This window comes from Ascaphus truei, chromosome 1, assembly GCF_040206685.1.
Source record: "Ascaphus truei isolate aAscTru1 chromosome 1, aAscTru1.hap1, whole genome shotgun sequence".
In the NCBI taxonomy this organism is placed as follows: domain Eukaryota; kingdom Metazoa; phylum Chordata; class Amphibia; order Anura; family Ascaphidae; genus Ascaphus; species Ascaphus truei.
Genome location: NC_134483.1, coordinates 417,502,719 through 417,519,111, shown reverse-complemented (window position 1 = coordinate 417,519,111; position 16,393 = coordinate 417,502,719). Strand labels below are relative to the sequence as shown.

General features: G+C 41.0%; 1 protein-coding gene across 3 annotated transcripts in view; it reads right to left on the bottom strand.

Annotated features, from left to right (window-relative positions):
* The window catches only part of TBC1D9 (TBC1 domain family member 9), a 68,396-nt gene that overhangs the window by 28,558 nt on the left and 23,445 nt on the right, over positions 1-16,393 (bottom strand). For 2 of the 3 annotated variants that reach the window (XM_075614796.1, XM_075614806.1), the window contains exons 3-9: positions 9,671-9,789; positions 7,832-8,060; positions 7,513-7,563; positions 6,296-6,557; positions 5,070-5,277; positions 1,599-1,805; positions 639-809 (exon numbers count right to left, since the gene is read on the bottom strand). In XM_075614796.1, the coding sequence (XP_075470911.1) occupies positions 639-809; positions 1,599-1,805; positions 5,070-5,277; positions 6,296-6,557; positions 7,513-7,563; positions 7,832-8,060; positions 9,671-9,789 (1,247 nt within the window). The remainder of the gene's footprint in view (positions 1-638; positions 810-1,598; positions 1,806-5,069; positions 5,278-6,295; positions 6,558-7,512; positions 7,564-7,831; positions 8,061-9,670; positions 9,790-16,393) is intronic. The other variant, XM_075614813.1, reaches the window with a different exon arrangement.

Below are 16,393 nucleotides of genomic sequence, written 5' to 3'. Positions count from 1 at the left end.
AGTTCACCCATAACCCTCACCCCCCTTCCAACTGCGGATGGATGATCCTACATGCCCCATTTCCCACTATCCCTTTCATCCATGTATTCCCTTGCCTATTTATTTACTATTCCCTCTGCCATTCCTTTTCTATCTCCTCTGCCTTAGATTGCTACAGTATCTTGGATTTTACATCTGTGTTAAACTCATTGAATCTCTGTAAATCAGTATTGCTGACCTAAGGAAGAGAGAGAACTCTCAAAAACGTGTCCTATAATATCAATGGTTAGTCCAAATAAAAAAAGGTATCACCTAATACTGAAGTACTCATTTCATTTCAGGTACAAATAAATAAAGACACCAATAAATAAATCAATGCAGTCAAAATTAAGCATTGGGGACTGTTGCTTTTTACAAACTAACTCTGTTTCACTTCTATAATTTACTTTTGTCATTGACACCATTGCGTTGGCATTTTGTAGCTCATTAGCTGGAGAGTTTAGTCACTGATGCTTTCACCACAAATACAAATATGTGTAGGAGATCAGAAAAGTAACAAAGGAGGAACCTGGCACATTACAACAAAGAGCTACAAAGACTGAGTTTTGACTTGATTCTTATTGTCATGTTTGGATGTCCTGATCTGTGATGATGATTACCAGTTTAGGGTTGAATTCTTCTGGTGACCTCCTGCGGTACATGCTCATTAATGTCTGTGTGGTCGTTGGGGCTCTATGGCCATTGAAGGTGAATAGCCGCTCCCCCTTGACCTCAGCGCTGAGCCTTTGCTGGGGCCTGCAGGAAACGAACCCGCTGGCTCTTGAGTAAGCCTGTTAATGAATAGATACACAAGATTCTGTAAAAGAGGGGTCCGCTGTGTATATATATATATATATAAAAATATATAAAAATATATATATATATACTGTATGTATGTATATACATACAAATTGATGTGTGTATACACATATATATTTATGACATACACATAAATATAGAAAGTACAGGGAAAGCAACCCATTCAAATATAGCTATACTGCACATTTGGAGTCCGCAGTGTGCACTTTGTAGCTGCGCTCTGCATTATGTAGCTGTAGCTGGAAGTTGCAAAGCAGACAACATGAATGTGTGTTCCGAGGAGGTGGTATTACAGTAGTAGTAGTAGTAGTGAATGCAGTGCTTGCTTTGGTGTTGCAAAGAGGAAGGAATTTCCAGTCCTACCAGAAAATTAGCATGTGCTGTGTCTTTGTATAAATACATTGAATATTTATTATTATTATTAGTAGTATTATTTATATCTTTTTATGTCCAAAGCTGCTTCTCACAAAGAATAAAGAACGTTAAACAGCCCAATTCATATACAGTAGTACCCATAGCTGTACTCAGCCCTTTGCAAGAGAGACAATACAAAACAGGCGATTATAGTGCAATAAATGCTACAAATACAATAACACAATAGGAAAGCGAATCCCTGCCCTGGGGATCTTACAATCTAAGCGACCCTTACAATGCATATGATAGGAATGTAAATGTGCATCATACATGTATTAAATCCCTACTTACAACCAGCAAACAAAACCAACATTATTGTTTTCGGGTGATTTATCCGCATACTGTACCTTGTCATCTAGCCTGTTGTCACTTCCAGAAATGTCTTTATTAAAGTACATTTTCGAAGTAGTTTGCTGCAAGAAATCGGATATCCTCTGCACAAGGAAGTCTCTGTCCTTTAGGTTGGCAAACAAGAATGTCATTCTGTTTTTGGTACTGATAGAGAGCGGGCTGGGCAATACACTGGAGCTGTCTGCCTTCTCTACGATTGCTACCTGAAAAACAAAAAGGTTATATCAGCATGATATTTCTCTGCATCATATTCATTTAATATTTTAGTTAAAAAAACTCCAGTAGATTTAATTTATACTGGATTCCTAAGATGGTGTTCATGTTTCATTCAACTGAAGTAGCACCTACGTTAAAAGGTGACACTGTGTGCTCATTTGCATGCAATTTCTCAGAATCCCTGGCTGCAGTGGAAGCATTGCATGCTAAAGGGTAATGGGGAAAGATAGGGGTGCAGAGATGTCTGTGCTCATAAGTGATATATTTATTTGCAGACCCATACACTGCAAAGCACTAATGACATTTTTTTATACAAAGACTTTCATCATTAGGAATTGCACTTACCGGTTTGTTTAAAAATCACTGTGCTGTCAAATGTAAAAGCAATCAAGAACTCTTTAGATCTGTGATCTTTAAGTCTGCGAATTTTAGGGAAAGTCGCTGAAGTTTGTCAAGTTTTACGAGCTGCTTACTTATTCACCTACAGGTTACTGGCCCAATGAATGCATTTTCATGTGTTTTCCTTGTCTATTTGTTTTTTTATTATGGTCTTAGGTGATCAACAGGGCTACAGTACAGTAACAGATCCATGCCCTATCATCTTTTTTAAGGCAGCTATTGAATTTCACTTGTGTGCACTGAGAAATTACGCTAGTCGAAAGCAGGCTGAAAATGTATTACTGTTCTTGCAGTCAAATGAGTGTTCGGTCGCAATAGAACATCTAAGACCCTGTTCCATATACAGTAAAGCTGCTTCTACTGTAAGTACTGAGTCCAGACTCAATCTTCTCCAGCACAGGGGAAGGGTTTTCACAGAAATACTGTATTTTTTGTTTTTTACATTGGATTGAAGCAGGGTGTCCCTGTCCAAACTGAACCCAGTAAATTTGAACCCCGAGGACCCCCTGCGTCCGGAGATACTTCCCTCCGTAAGGGGTGCTCCCCATAGCTACCAGGATTTACATCACGGCAGCGTTTCAAATCTCCCACGTCCTGCGGACCAATAGGAGGCCGTGACGTCATCAGGTTCAGCTTTATATTGGCCCGTGTGACGCAGGTGCTTTAAAACCCAGCTATCTCAGCCGTGCGGCTACCGGCACCTACTACAGAGGTAAGTATCTCCGGAAGCAGGTGGTCCCCGGAGCTCAAATTAATCTGGTTCAGCTCAGGAGTCCCTCTGCTTCCAATCTATGTTAAAAAAATGAAACCATGTAAAACAGCACGAATTGCTCCTTTAAGGATTGTACGATCCTGTCAGTTTGACCTGTTTCTTTCCAGTGGTGTCACGTTGGTCACAGTTCCAATTATGGACTAAATGTATTCAAGAAGAGCGTAAGACCAGGTTCTCTATGGGGCAGGCCCCAGTGGCCGTGTGTGGGAGCGCAGAGCGCAATGACGCGTACGCTGGCAGCGAAGACCAGAGCTTTGTCTTCCCGTGCCGTGACACGATCACGTGGTCATCAGGCACCAATGGTAGGGCAGAGATGTCCCGTCATGGCCGCGTCCCCCCATCATGGCCCTGCCCCCCACGCTCCCCTACAGACCGCTGATCACGGCTTTAAAGGAAGCCAGGCGCGCGTGCAGCCGCAGTTACTGGGGCCGGAGCCTAAGTAAGGATCATTAAACCCTTTAAAGAATTTCTTTGCAATAGAAACGTTAAATAATTAAAAAATTATTTGAAAATAATTTTTTCGTCTGATTTTTGTTTTGTTTTTTCAAATAAGACATTCACCTACATTTAACATATTAAAAAGTTTATTTAACTTTAGTCCAAGGAAGGACACTTTTTAGTATTATATAAGATTAGAGTTGCAGTCTGCAGAACCTGGTAAAAATAATAACTTCATTTCTCACAGAAAACAAATGAGTAAGGGTAATTATTTTTTTAAAGTGGTTTTTATTTACATTTGTATTTAAAAAGGCCCAACATCTACAGTAGACATAAACTCCGGTTTATTCCCACTTTCTCCACTTCAGCAAGCAGCACAGAGCTGTTTTCTATGCAGACTACAAAGGATCTTGTGCAGATCAGATTCTTTGATGTCTACTAATGTCACGAAGTGAGAGGGGGGCTTGCACTAATATTAATTATGAATATATTAATTATAAAAAACTAGAGAGGTGGAAACAGACCTGTTCAACCTCACAAAATGTATTATTTTCCATTTAAAAAAACGGAGGTTTCTACGTTAAACTGTTTAAAATTGGCTCGTGTGCCAAATATTTTTTAAACCAAGTTCATGCTTAGCTGAAGTAGAACTGAAAAACATGTTAGACTTGTACACAGAACAAATAGAACACAAAAGATTCCTTTCTGAGGACATTCCCACCTAGGACAACGAATGGCAGGGGGCATGTTCAATAAATTAAATGTAGGACATTCATGCCCTTTTCAAATAAATCAAGTATAAGTATTTTTACTTGATTTCATGTTTAAAGTCTTCACAGAAACCAAATGCTGTGTAGTGCATTGTTAGGCCTTGGCCATGTTTGGCGCTTGCTGGCGGAAGCGTGCTGACACGCGCTCACGCTCAGCACTGAGCCCCTACAGCCGCAATTAGAGCGGCTTTAGTAGGGGCTCACCTGCACTTCCGCGCGCTTGCGGAAGCGCAGGTCTTAGGGGAATTTAAAATTCCCCCGCTTGCCGGCGAGACAGGCCGGCCACGTGAGCGGTTCGCCCAATGAGGGCGAACCAGCTCTGTGACGTCACTGGCCCGCCCCCGGCCAGTGACGCGCCCGCCCCCGGACCGCCCCCTGACGGCCTGCTGAGAGCGCTTGCGGTAAGCAACTGCTTACCCTGAGCCTCAGCGCGCCTCAGCACTCCAGCGGTAAGCGTGTCCGAGGCCTTATCATCTTCACTGCATCTCTTTTGCGATAAGGCTGTTTGCAAACTGCTATACAGTTATACAGGGGAAAGGTTCACCCAAAGTCTTTCCCTTTTGTGCTTCTGTTGGGGGACGATGGTAGTATAATTAGATCAAATAGATAACAGGAAAGAACGACTACCAGATGACATTTGCATTAAACGTACCCGAAACAATACAAAACTGACTCATTTTGACACAAGAGGCAACTACTGTAAGTGACATTTAAACTTTAGGGAGGATTGGAAGCTGATTATATTGACAAGTTGTTTAAGAAAAAAAATTTTTTGCCTGCGATGTAATGCTGCTCATTAAATGTTACCTGTACAACATACTAATAATGAAAAACATCCCTTAATATTGTAATTAAGAGGAGCGTATTCTCACCTCTCTCAATGGGATGATGAGGCTGCACAGGCTCTCTTCTTTACTAGTGAAGCAGATGTAATTTGTGGAAACAAACATTTGACCCACACTGTGCCTTTTACTGAAGGGCGTCCAGAGCGTGCAGTTAGTATGTCCATCCAACTTCTCGTCTTTGGGAAGGCGGAACAATGCCCGGTACCTTTCACTCTTGGCTCTAGCATCTAGATCCCTGCAAAAGACAAAAGTATAATATTACATGAAAAACCCCATCTGTGACAGGAAGGGGTTAGCTCCCTTCACAGTACAGTATATATATATATATATGTGTGTGTGTGTGTGTGTGTGTGTGTGTGTGTGTGTGTGTGTGTGTGTGTGTGTGTGTGTGTGTGTGTGTGTATATATATATATATATATATATATATATATCATGACATGGGCTAATCACTGAGGTATAACAATGTATTCCTGGCATCTTTTGGGCTAAACAAGTGGCATTGAGCACTTAAAATGTACTCAGAATTGTGCAGTATTAATGTATTGTATTTGTATGTATTTAGTGCCAGACAGTGCTTTAAAAATATACTATTTAAAGAGGCATCCAAGAAGTTTACTTTTTTTTTTAATTAAAAATATTTTTTTTTTGTTTTAATGTATACAGCATTTAATTACCTTTTTATTGAAAACTAATTACCTAAGCTGACGATCGATTGGTTATCCCGTGATCGATCAGCAAAATCCTGTTTCCAAGGGTTCACTAAAAGGGAACTCAGCAGCTACAATGTATTCTTATATTACTAAGGTAACATTATCTATTGTTTCAGTTTGCAGCTGAAACTGCTGGGAATATTGGCAACAAATGATCCCAAACAGGAAAGTGTTACAAAGATCTAGGTGTGCTAAAGCCTGCTATAGAAATCAAAGGATGCTCAGTGTATTAAAACTCAATAAAAATTGCATTAATAGTTGAATTTTAAAATAAAAAGGTAGTAAGTATTATATAATACTACAGAACTGATTTATTAAGACAAAAAACACACACGTAGCTCATTGCTTGGAGTGCTCCTTTAAGACATAACATCTAACAGTTGTCTAGGGAAAGAACGTGTTCGCTGGTAAAAAAAGGGTATTACATCTACGAGTGCTTCCATTATATTACAGCGCCAATAAATGTCATTTGGTATGATAGCGTCTATCATTGTGCCAGGAAAAGATACCCAAATCTATATCCAAGACCATCACAAACTCACCGCTTCAAGACAGACACTTTTTTAGGGGACTTCTTTTTCAGTTTTGGGAGGGTCCGGTCCTGCTCGAAGCCCTCGTTATCCAGGAGCTGTCTCATGGCTATGTTGGCCAGTTGCTCCATAAGCTTGAATGTCTCGCTGATGTTGAGAAACACAGAGAAGACATGTTCCTCTGACCGCGTGCAGACTTTAATCATGTTGGGGAGAAGACGAGTGGCCGTCTTTTCCAGCTGAGTGATATCCACCCATCGGATCACCAACTTAGCTAAGAAATGCCGTAGCAAAATGTGTTAGCAGCAAGAACACCAAGAAACTTCTCAATCAGGGTGTGCAATGCGAGATAGGGAGACAGAGTGGAGAAGCAATGTGGTTTGTAACCTAAAAGACCGAGGCAGAATTTCTTGGCAAATAGACATAGGCCCACATTTACTTAGTGGTGTTATGCCATAAGAAACTTTCTGGCACTGGAAGTCACCTAACAACCCATTTAAAGCAGTCACAGCTTCCTAATGGCCTGCGTGATACGGGACAATTAAAGACGCCATTTCCTTAGGCACACAAGTTCCCTGGCTGCAGATACCGGTATCCGCTATGGAGGTAAGTATACTCTGGAAGAAGGGGGTTCCCGGAGCTGAAATTAACAGAGTCTACTCCGGAGACTCCCTGCTTCAATCCTGTAATTAAATTTTTTTTAAAATCATGATACGTGCGAAATTGACCATTATTTATTTGCGAAAAAAAGTTGCAACGATTCTCTGTGCCTTTCAATTTTGTTTAATGTGCTTACTCCCATCCAGATCCTGAAATAGGTCTCTCTCTCAAAAGCCCTATTCCAGGGTTCTGAAAGGAGTTAGCTTCATGCAGGACCGGCTTCCACGATTGTGGGGCTCGATGCAGTCTGTGAGTGCGGCAGCACCGTTCGTCTTCTCTAGGACTGCGGCTGCGGCTCTCGCCGCCCTGAGAACAGTAAGCGTCCCACTGGGATTAACTCTGCGGGGTCCCATGCTTCCCAATGGAAACCCCACAGCATTATTCCCTTTTGGGACATCTGCTGGGGGGAGAATACCGCTACTCACCTTTTGGATGAACTGCGCGTCCATCTCTCCAAATGATGACGTATGACCTAATATGGCCATATAGCCTCCCCCTCATAAGGTAGAGACCCATATAAGAGCATCTACGTCATTCAGGTGGAAGGAGATAAAGCCTGCATCTCTTACCTTCAGTGCTGTGGGGACACGGCTGCAGGTGGAGGCGGCTGCGCAGCTCATCTGAAAGGTGAGCAGATGGCTCATCAAGCGAAAGATTTAACACAGCGAGTCCCATTCAAAAGCATGGACCCCCGCAGCGTTATATACATACACACAAACTTGTTCTAAAAAAACCTATATGCAGTTAGTATCCGTCTTGACTTTCTGTATGTAGGGCTGACAAAAATGTTTCTTTTGTCAGACTGGTTCAATTTATTTATGATCATAGAACACATTTAAAATAATAATAATAATAATAATAAAGTCGCCATAGGAATGATAAACGTACCTTCTTTTCCCAGCAAAAGTGAGTAAAAACACATATGGTTGATGCTGAGATACACCCATCCTTGCCTGGGAACTCTGCCCTTCCAATAGCTGCAGGAGTAATAGTTCACCAGCTTCTCCTCTTCTGGCATCCCAAAGAGCTTCTGAAACTTCCCGATGGATTCCTTAAACCTATCCGTATCGTCATCTTCCTTTATGTCATTGATTTTATTATACTCTGCAATGTTACCCTGGAGAAAACACAGCAATGTCGTTTATTTAAGGCATTTGCTTAAGGCTGACGACTGAAAGCATTTAGGGAATGGGATTGAAGAATGCCAGAGGCATGGTCTATACCAAATTAGTAATAACGAGTGCCTGTTATTCATGGACTCTTCAGTATCTGGTTTAAAAATCCAACCTGACATCCAAATCATAAATAATGCACCTATATTACTTTAATTAACTGTTGTCAAATATTAGCTGACTTTCTTACAAATTAATGAAATTGACTGTGAATATTGCTGGGAATACTAGCAACAAATGATCACAAACAGGAAAGTGTTACAAAGATCTTGCATTGCTGGGGAAGGGTGCTAAAACCTGCTATAGAAATCAAAGGATGCTCAGGATATTTAAGCTCATTAAAAATGGCATTAAGAGTTGAATAATAAATAAAAAATGTAGTAAGTATTTTTTAATACTACAGAACTGATTTATGGAAGGATGTATGTATGCATGTAGGATATTGCTTGGATTGCTTCATTAAAGCAGATTACCAACCTTATTTTACCTCTTTTCCTACCGGTTTTTATTTATATTTTTTATTTAGAAGACCAATAATACTCAGTGTGAGTGTTCACATGGAAACCTCTGCTGATCATTTTTATTTGCTCTAAGTATCAAGTTTAAAAAAACAGTTAGCGAGTTAAAACCAGAGGGTGTGAACACAAAAACACCTTGATATACAGTGAACAAATTATAAACAAATATAGGGGACAAAAACATGCAGGGGAAGCTGCACTTTAGAAAAAGAAATGGTATTATTTTATAAAGCTATTTGCATAAGAAACATGATGACACATACTGGTTTTGATACATACTATTGGGATATATACAGCAACCACCAACTCTCAACTTGTATCCGATATAAGTATCCTGACACAATGTCATTGCAAGAGGAAGAATTTTGCAAATGCCTCTTAACGTAAATAATCCCAGACATATACAATTGATACGATTCCTACTGACACCATAACTGTGGATGTGCCACAACTGGCTAGTGGACAGGCACGTACGTATATGTGCAACTGCTATGTGGTAATCCACTGCTCACCCTAAAGACACATATATGTGGAAATCCACATACCTTCCTATTTGATTTCTCCAGCCGTCTCTGCTTTGGGGATTTTAATGTGTATTTTCCACTGTGTATATAATATCACCTGTTTCGGCGTTTGTTTTTTATTAAAACTTTATTGTTTTCTTTTTTTATATGGTACGCTCTATTTTGCCCATTTATATCCTATATATAGACTCCTATTAAAGGGGGTATTTACATCTCATTCAATTCTTTATCCCTCTAATTTAGACTTTGAGGGCAGCATAATAGGGACTGCTGTGAACTTCTGGTTACAAAATGTGTTTATACATATCTGTGCAAGCAATGTCCAAAAAACGGCAAATAGAAATGAAGGTATATCTCCTGGGATTGTACACTGTACAAACAAAAGCATGAATCACTTCTATAAATGTATTAACCATCAATACCGAAGGCTTGTTAATAGAACACAGGACCTCAAACTCATCCTTGGAGATACAAGTTTAGCAGGCTAGAATAACAAGAAAGAGAGTACTGTACCTGGATTTTTCCTTTCACAAACGTGGTAATATCGCTTTCATTCTCAAAGATGGAGAGAGTCTGCAGTAGGTTCACCTCCAGCCATTCCCAGTGCTCTGTCACTTCCCTCCGCGAGCCCCCTACACATTGAGAAGAGCAAAACAATGAACAGACGTTTCCGAGTCTCGAGATCAGAGGATGAAAACACACAGCAAGTGCAGTAGTCTTTTTGAATTTAGAGAATGTGTCTTTGTTTTCTCACACCATAGAGTAAACCCGCACATTGATTTCTTTAACATGGCTTTAATAACAAGTCAGTCACAACAGCCGTTCAAATAGCTCAGAGAGAAGCACTTAGAAGAACATTCAGAGAATAAAACCCTCATGGATTGTTACCTGACCCCGGCTAGATTATCCCACATTTACAAAGGAGCAAGAGCACAATGCTGGAGAGGGTGCGGTCACCAAGGCTCGCGTTTCCATATTTTTTGGTCATGTCCATTGATTATGTCTTACTGGGTCACAATTAGAGAACAGATCAGAATGAGTGGCGGATGTTCCTAGTGATCCGGTGATAATAATACTCTGTAAACCTATCTCAGATGTTCCCCATAAAACAAATTAACTAATTCATCACCTTCGGACAGCCGCACATTGTGGCGTCGCACTTCAGTGGAAGTAGGACCACACAAACCCTCTTCTGGGTTTGCACAGACAAAGTGAGAAGCATACTGGAGATGGAGAAGTTGACAGCAACCTTAAACCACTCTATGTCTAATAAACTATAGAGAAACCCCCGCTACTGCTTGCAATAATGAGTTGATAATGATGAGTGTAGGTGCTAATGGGGCAATGTGAGAATGATATACAATGGAGAAAAGAACCCCAGTAAAGCACTCATACACTGTGTTGAGATGATGGTGTAAATATAAAACTAGACTTTATTAGAAACATATTAAAACAATGGGGATTAAAATAGGATTAAACTGTGTATCACTACGCTTAGTTACCTAATGGATATGGTAATCCCTAGGTAGGTAGTCGCTATTAAAGTGTTGCTTGAGTACACTAGTCCCCAGCCACCTATGTTAGGGACGCCTGGGGGAAAGCTAGAATGAGGGATTATAATCACTATTCTTATATGGAATGCCAAATTATATACTTGTAGTGCATTAGGTGCAATAATATTGACATGACGCTGCTAATGGTTGGTTGATTGCACAGCCTTTAGTTAGCAATAAATTGTTATTTTAATCTTGATACGATAATGCATCTATGTTGCCTTAAGGTTAGATGAACAGTGTAACAATACTGCCCTAAGAATATACATCAACTGTAGCTCTAGGTCATAATATTGGGACCTGTAGCTCTAGTTGGTATTGCACAATATAGTTATAATGTAGTGTGCTGCACTTCTAAGACCTATTGCTAACTGCAGTAGATGATAGACTAAATAGAACACCGTATAGATAAATGGTGGCAGTTGCTGTATACTCTGCCCCAGACCTGAAAGGGTGTACTATTCATCCAAATAAGGTTGTGAACTGACTAGGTCAGTAGATTGAAATGACCATAATCTCTGACATAGAGCACCATGTGTATAATGATTGCTATACCTAAAATTCACCTCCACACTGGCCATGATTAAGCACTACTAGCGAAACGTGCACGTCGGCAGAATTTCTCATTTAGGTGCAGGCACTGAGCCCTCTGTTACAGATGCTGCTACACAGACTTAATGACAGAGCAGGCAGTGCTGAGACTCAGCTCCTGCACAGTATACACTCCTGTATTACCCGATGGTCTAAGGGAGCCTTCTACTTAGGGATTATCTATATTTTAACTGACAAGTATACAGATACTGCAGAGCATACTTACCTGTGCTGTTGCTCAATACCAATTACTGCTACAGCAGAGTAGCCCTAGTCAGGGCTAGTAAGGTATAGTTCACGTTCTACATTTGGTGAGCTAAACTGTTAATACACCATATATACCATATTGGTGCCTTACATCACTACACTCTGCATAGTAACCCCTTACTTAGGGAATTTTAGGTATAGCAATCATTATACACATGGTGCTCTATGTCACAGATTATGGTCATTTCAATCTACTGACCTAGTCAGTTCACAACCTTATTTGGATGAATAGTACAGGCATACCCCGCATTTTTATATATAGTATTGTTATACTGCATTAGGTGCAATAATATTGAAATGGCGCTGCTAATAGTTGGTTGATTGCACAGCCTATGATTCGCAATAAATTGTCATTTTAATCTTGATACAATAATGCATCTATGTTGCCTTAAGGTTAGATGAACAGTATAACAATACTGCCCTAAGGATATACATCAACTGTAGCGCTAGGTCATAATATTGGGACCTGTAGCTCTAGTTGGTATTGCACAATATAGTTATAATGTAGTGTGCTGCACTTCTAAGGCCTCGGGCATGGTCAGCGCTTATGCGCTGACCCTAAGCTGAGGCGTGCTGCTGCTCGGCACTGAGCCCCTGCAGCCGCAATGAGAGCGGCTTTAGCAGGGGCTCGCGCACGCTTCCGCACGCTTGGGGAAGCGTGTGTCTGACGGAGTTTTGAAATTTTCCTGCTTGCCGGAGCGCAGGGGCCGGTCACGTGAGCGGTTCGCCCGCCCCCAGACCCGCCCCCGACACGCACACGGACGGCGCGCTGTGTAAGGCCAGGGAAAGCACCGCTTTCCCTGAGCCTCAGCGCGCCTCCGCACTGTTTTGGGCACTATGTCCTAGGCCATAGACCTATTGCTAACTGCAGTAGGTGATAGACTAAATAGAACACTGTATAGATAAATGGTGGCAGTTGCTGTATACTCTGCCCCAGACCTGAAAGGGTGTACTGTACTATTCATCCAAATAAGGTTGTGAACTGACTAGGTCAGTAGATTGAAATGACCATAATCTGTGACATAGAGCACCATTTGTATAATGATTGCTATACCTAAAAGTCCCTAAGTAAGGGGTTACTATGCAGAGTGTAGTGATGTAAGGCACCAATATGGTATATATGGTGTATTAACAGTTTAGCTCACCAAATGTAGAACGTGAACTATACCTTACTAGCCCTGACTAGGGCTACTCTGCTGTAACAGTAATTGGTATTGAGCAACAGCACAGGTAAGTATGCTCTGCAGTATCTGTATACTTGTCAGTTAAAATATAGATAATCCCTAAGTAGAAGGCTCCCTTAGACCATCGGGTAATACAGGAGTGTATACTGTGCAGGAGCTGAGTCTCAGCACTGCCTGCTCTGTCATTAAGTCTGTGTAGCAGCATCTGTAACAGAGGGCTCAGTGCCTGCACCTAAATGAGAAGTTCTGCCGACGTGCACGTTTCGCTAGTAGTGCTTAATCATGGCCAGTGTGGAGGTGAATTTTAGGTATAGCAATCATTATACACATGGTGCTCTATGTCAGAGATTATGGTCATTTCAATCTACTGACCTAGTCAGTTCACAACCTTATTTGGATGAATAGTACACCCTTTCAGGTCTGGGGCAAAGTATACAGCAACTGCCACCATTTATCTATACGGTGTTCTATTTAGTCTATCATCTACTGCAGTTAGCAATAGGTCTTAGAAGTGCAGCACACTACATTATAACTATATTGTGCAATACCAACTAGAGTTACAGGTCCCAATATTATGACCTAGAGCTACAGTTGATGTATATTCTTAGGGCAGTATTGTTACACTGTTCATCTAACCTTAAGGCAACATAGATGCATTATCGTATCAAGATTAAAATGACAATTTATTGCGAATCATAGGCCGTGCAATCAACCAACTATTAGCAGCGCCATTTCAATATTATTGCACCTAATGCACTACAAGTATATAATTTGGCATTTCATATAAGAATAGTGATTATAATCCCTCATTCTAGCGTTCCCCCAGGCTTCCCTAACATAGGTGGCTGGGGACTAGTGTACTCAAGCAACACTTTAATAACGACTACCTACCTAGGGATTACCATATCCCTTAGGTAACTAAGCGTAGTGATACACAGTTTAATCCTATTTTAATCCCCATTGTTTTAATATGTTTCTAATAAAGTCTAGTTTTATATTTACACCAACATCTCAACACAGTGTATGAGTGCTTTACTGGGGTTCTTTCCTCCATTGTATACCACTCTATGTCTTCCATGGATACAGGCCTTCCTGGAAGAGTATCCCTCAATACAACAATTAGCAGACTACGGATTAGTTGAGAACTGGTTCATCTGAAGTCAACTATATGGCCGTCGAGTTTCTGATGCGGGTCGTGTCGTGGAGGTCCGAAGCTACTCTAAACAATGTTTGGGGCTCTGATATTCACTATGGGTTTTTTTTCTATGTGTATGATGTGTATATAGTGAACACTTTTTTTGTCACCCTCCTTTTTTAAAGTTCTGTATCCTTTCCCGCACTTTATTTTGTAAATAATAAAACATTTGTTTTCGGGGGGGGGGGGGGGGGGAGAATGAGTTTTATGGGGTAATAATAAAAGCTCTGTTCATATTTTAGCAATAGAAATGTGCCGCCTCTTCTAAAGGTTTTATGATGTCATGTAATTTCATGAACGTGACACTATTACTAATATGACCCTGGCACCTCTAGTGTCGGATACTGACTGTGAGGGCAATAATTTTTCTGACATTCAGCCACTTCTTCGAAAAACACAGTCTATAGGAAATAACCAGAAACAGGTCCGTGGCAGAAATGAATAAAAGATGTGATATTAACAGCTACTGTATGTGAAATGAAATGCGTATTTTTCAAAGTCAAAGAACTTGAACTATTGTGGCATTGATGAGATCACCCTCTGAAACATCTCAATTGTTTTAGCTCCTCAGCAACCAGACATGCGCCATTATCCACACTAGTGCATCATTATCTGAAGCCCAGTGCTGTACAGTGTTACCATAGCAACCTGCTACAGCTAAGCACCGCAAGATAAAAATACATCCTTTTCCCCCCTCTGCACTGAAACAAGATGAGCAGAAACAACTGTGCAGCATCAATCCTGATTCAATCTGCTCGTTAAATCATGGAACAAATACAATGAGTGGTCAGATCCCACAGGTGGAATGCATTTATTGATCATTTTCTGTGAAACTCCCCCTCAGAAAATCGTACAGTATGGAGGGTTTGAAAACTGCCAGCGCCAAACAATAAAAAGACAACGAAGCAAGCAAAGCTAGCAGACATTTAGGCCCATTTAGACTATGCGGTGCTGTCTCATTACATACCATCTGTCAGAGGAAGACGCTTTATAGCTTATGCACAAGCTGTGAATAATCCGCGAGTTATCTTCAGGCACCGGAATAGCACCGTTTACAAATTATGGGCCTGAATCCCAAAAATTTAATTTTGCTAGGAAGGTGAGGCTTCAAATGGGCATATGTATCAAAGTTCTCCGGGGAACAGGGGAAAAGCTGGAACACAATCCTGCACCCAATGTATCAATGAAAAAAGACTGCTTTGCTAAATCTGGTGCATGTATTGCTTATCGTGCCCTTGTCTTGCAGCTGGGAGACTTTGATACAGACAGTATCCCTTGGTTTCCTACGCTACGTGACAGGTATTGGATGAGATGGAGACCTGATCCAAAATCCTAGAAGGAGAAAGTCCTTTCCTAGCTCATCAATTATCAGGGAGATTTAAAATACGCTCTCACTCGTGTGGTTAAACTGCCCCCACAGATTTAGATCTCTTATGTGTGGGGTATAGCTACAGGACGAGTTCAGTAATCAGTGTCCGGGTTGCTCAGCAACTCCAATGCATCCCTTAAGCCGTGCTTATAGTACCTGAATCCAATGAAGCTGCAGATAGTGCGCGCGACCCCGCGGCTGTATCCAGGGATGACAAAATAATTTGTTTTTAGATGCGGTCGCGTCACGTGACTGTCGCACGCGCCCTCGCCGGCACTATAATCGCGGCCTTAGTATTCTTTTCCCTGTCAGGAACTGGCCTCAGTAATAATAACAACTTTTATTACATATGGCGCTTTTCTCCCAATGAGACTCACAATTGCTATGTAGTGCATGGTAAGCAGCATTGTACATAGGATTTTTTACAGGTCAGTCTCTGCCCAGGCGATAAAATGACTTGCCCAAGGTCAGAGGAGGCTGACCTTGGGATTTGAACCAGGCCCTCTCTGCTGCTTCAAAGCTCAGCGTCATTGTTTTCCGAGTCAGTGTCTTTACTCGCTGAGCCACTCCTTCAGCCCTGTGCTGTGTGTTACGTTCTATGGGATATGTTTCTTATAAAAAGCTAAATCAATGCATCGTGAAAGGTTCCCTATAGGATAAAGAGAATATACCGTCACAATTGTGTGTGCTGTCCTAGCAGATAGAAATATAATGCATCAATTGCCTCCGTGCCATTTATAACATGTTAATTCAAGCTCAGTTTTATTAAACTTGCCATTCAAAATGACCACTTCTCCAAATGTTGTGAGCAACTTTAAGGATTCGGGGCTCTCACTCTGCTCATGTTGCTGCTGCAGCACAACAAAATTATTTATGGGGGGTAAATCTTGCACTAACCAGATCCGAGGAAGATGATGTCCTTCTGGGGAGCCTCTTATTTATTACCCTTACTTAAAGTATATATATTTATATATATATATATTTTGTTTTAATATACTGTATGCAGCCTTTGATTACCTTTATTGGAAACAAATTACCAAAGCTGACAAGTACTCCCGTAATCGATCAGCAAAGATA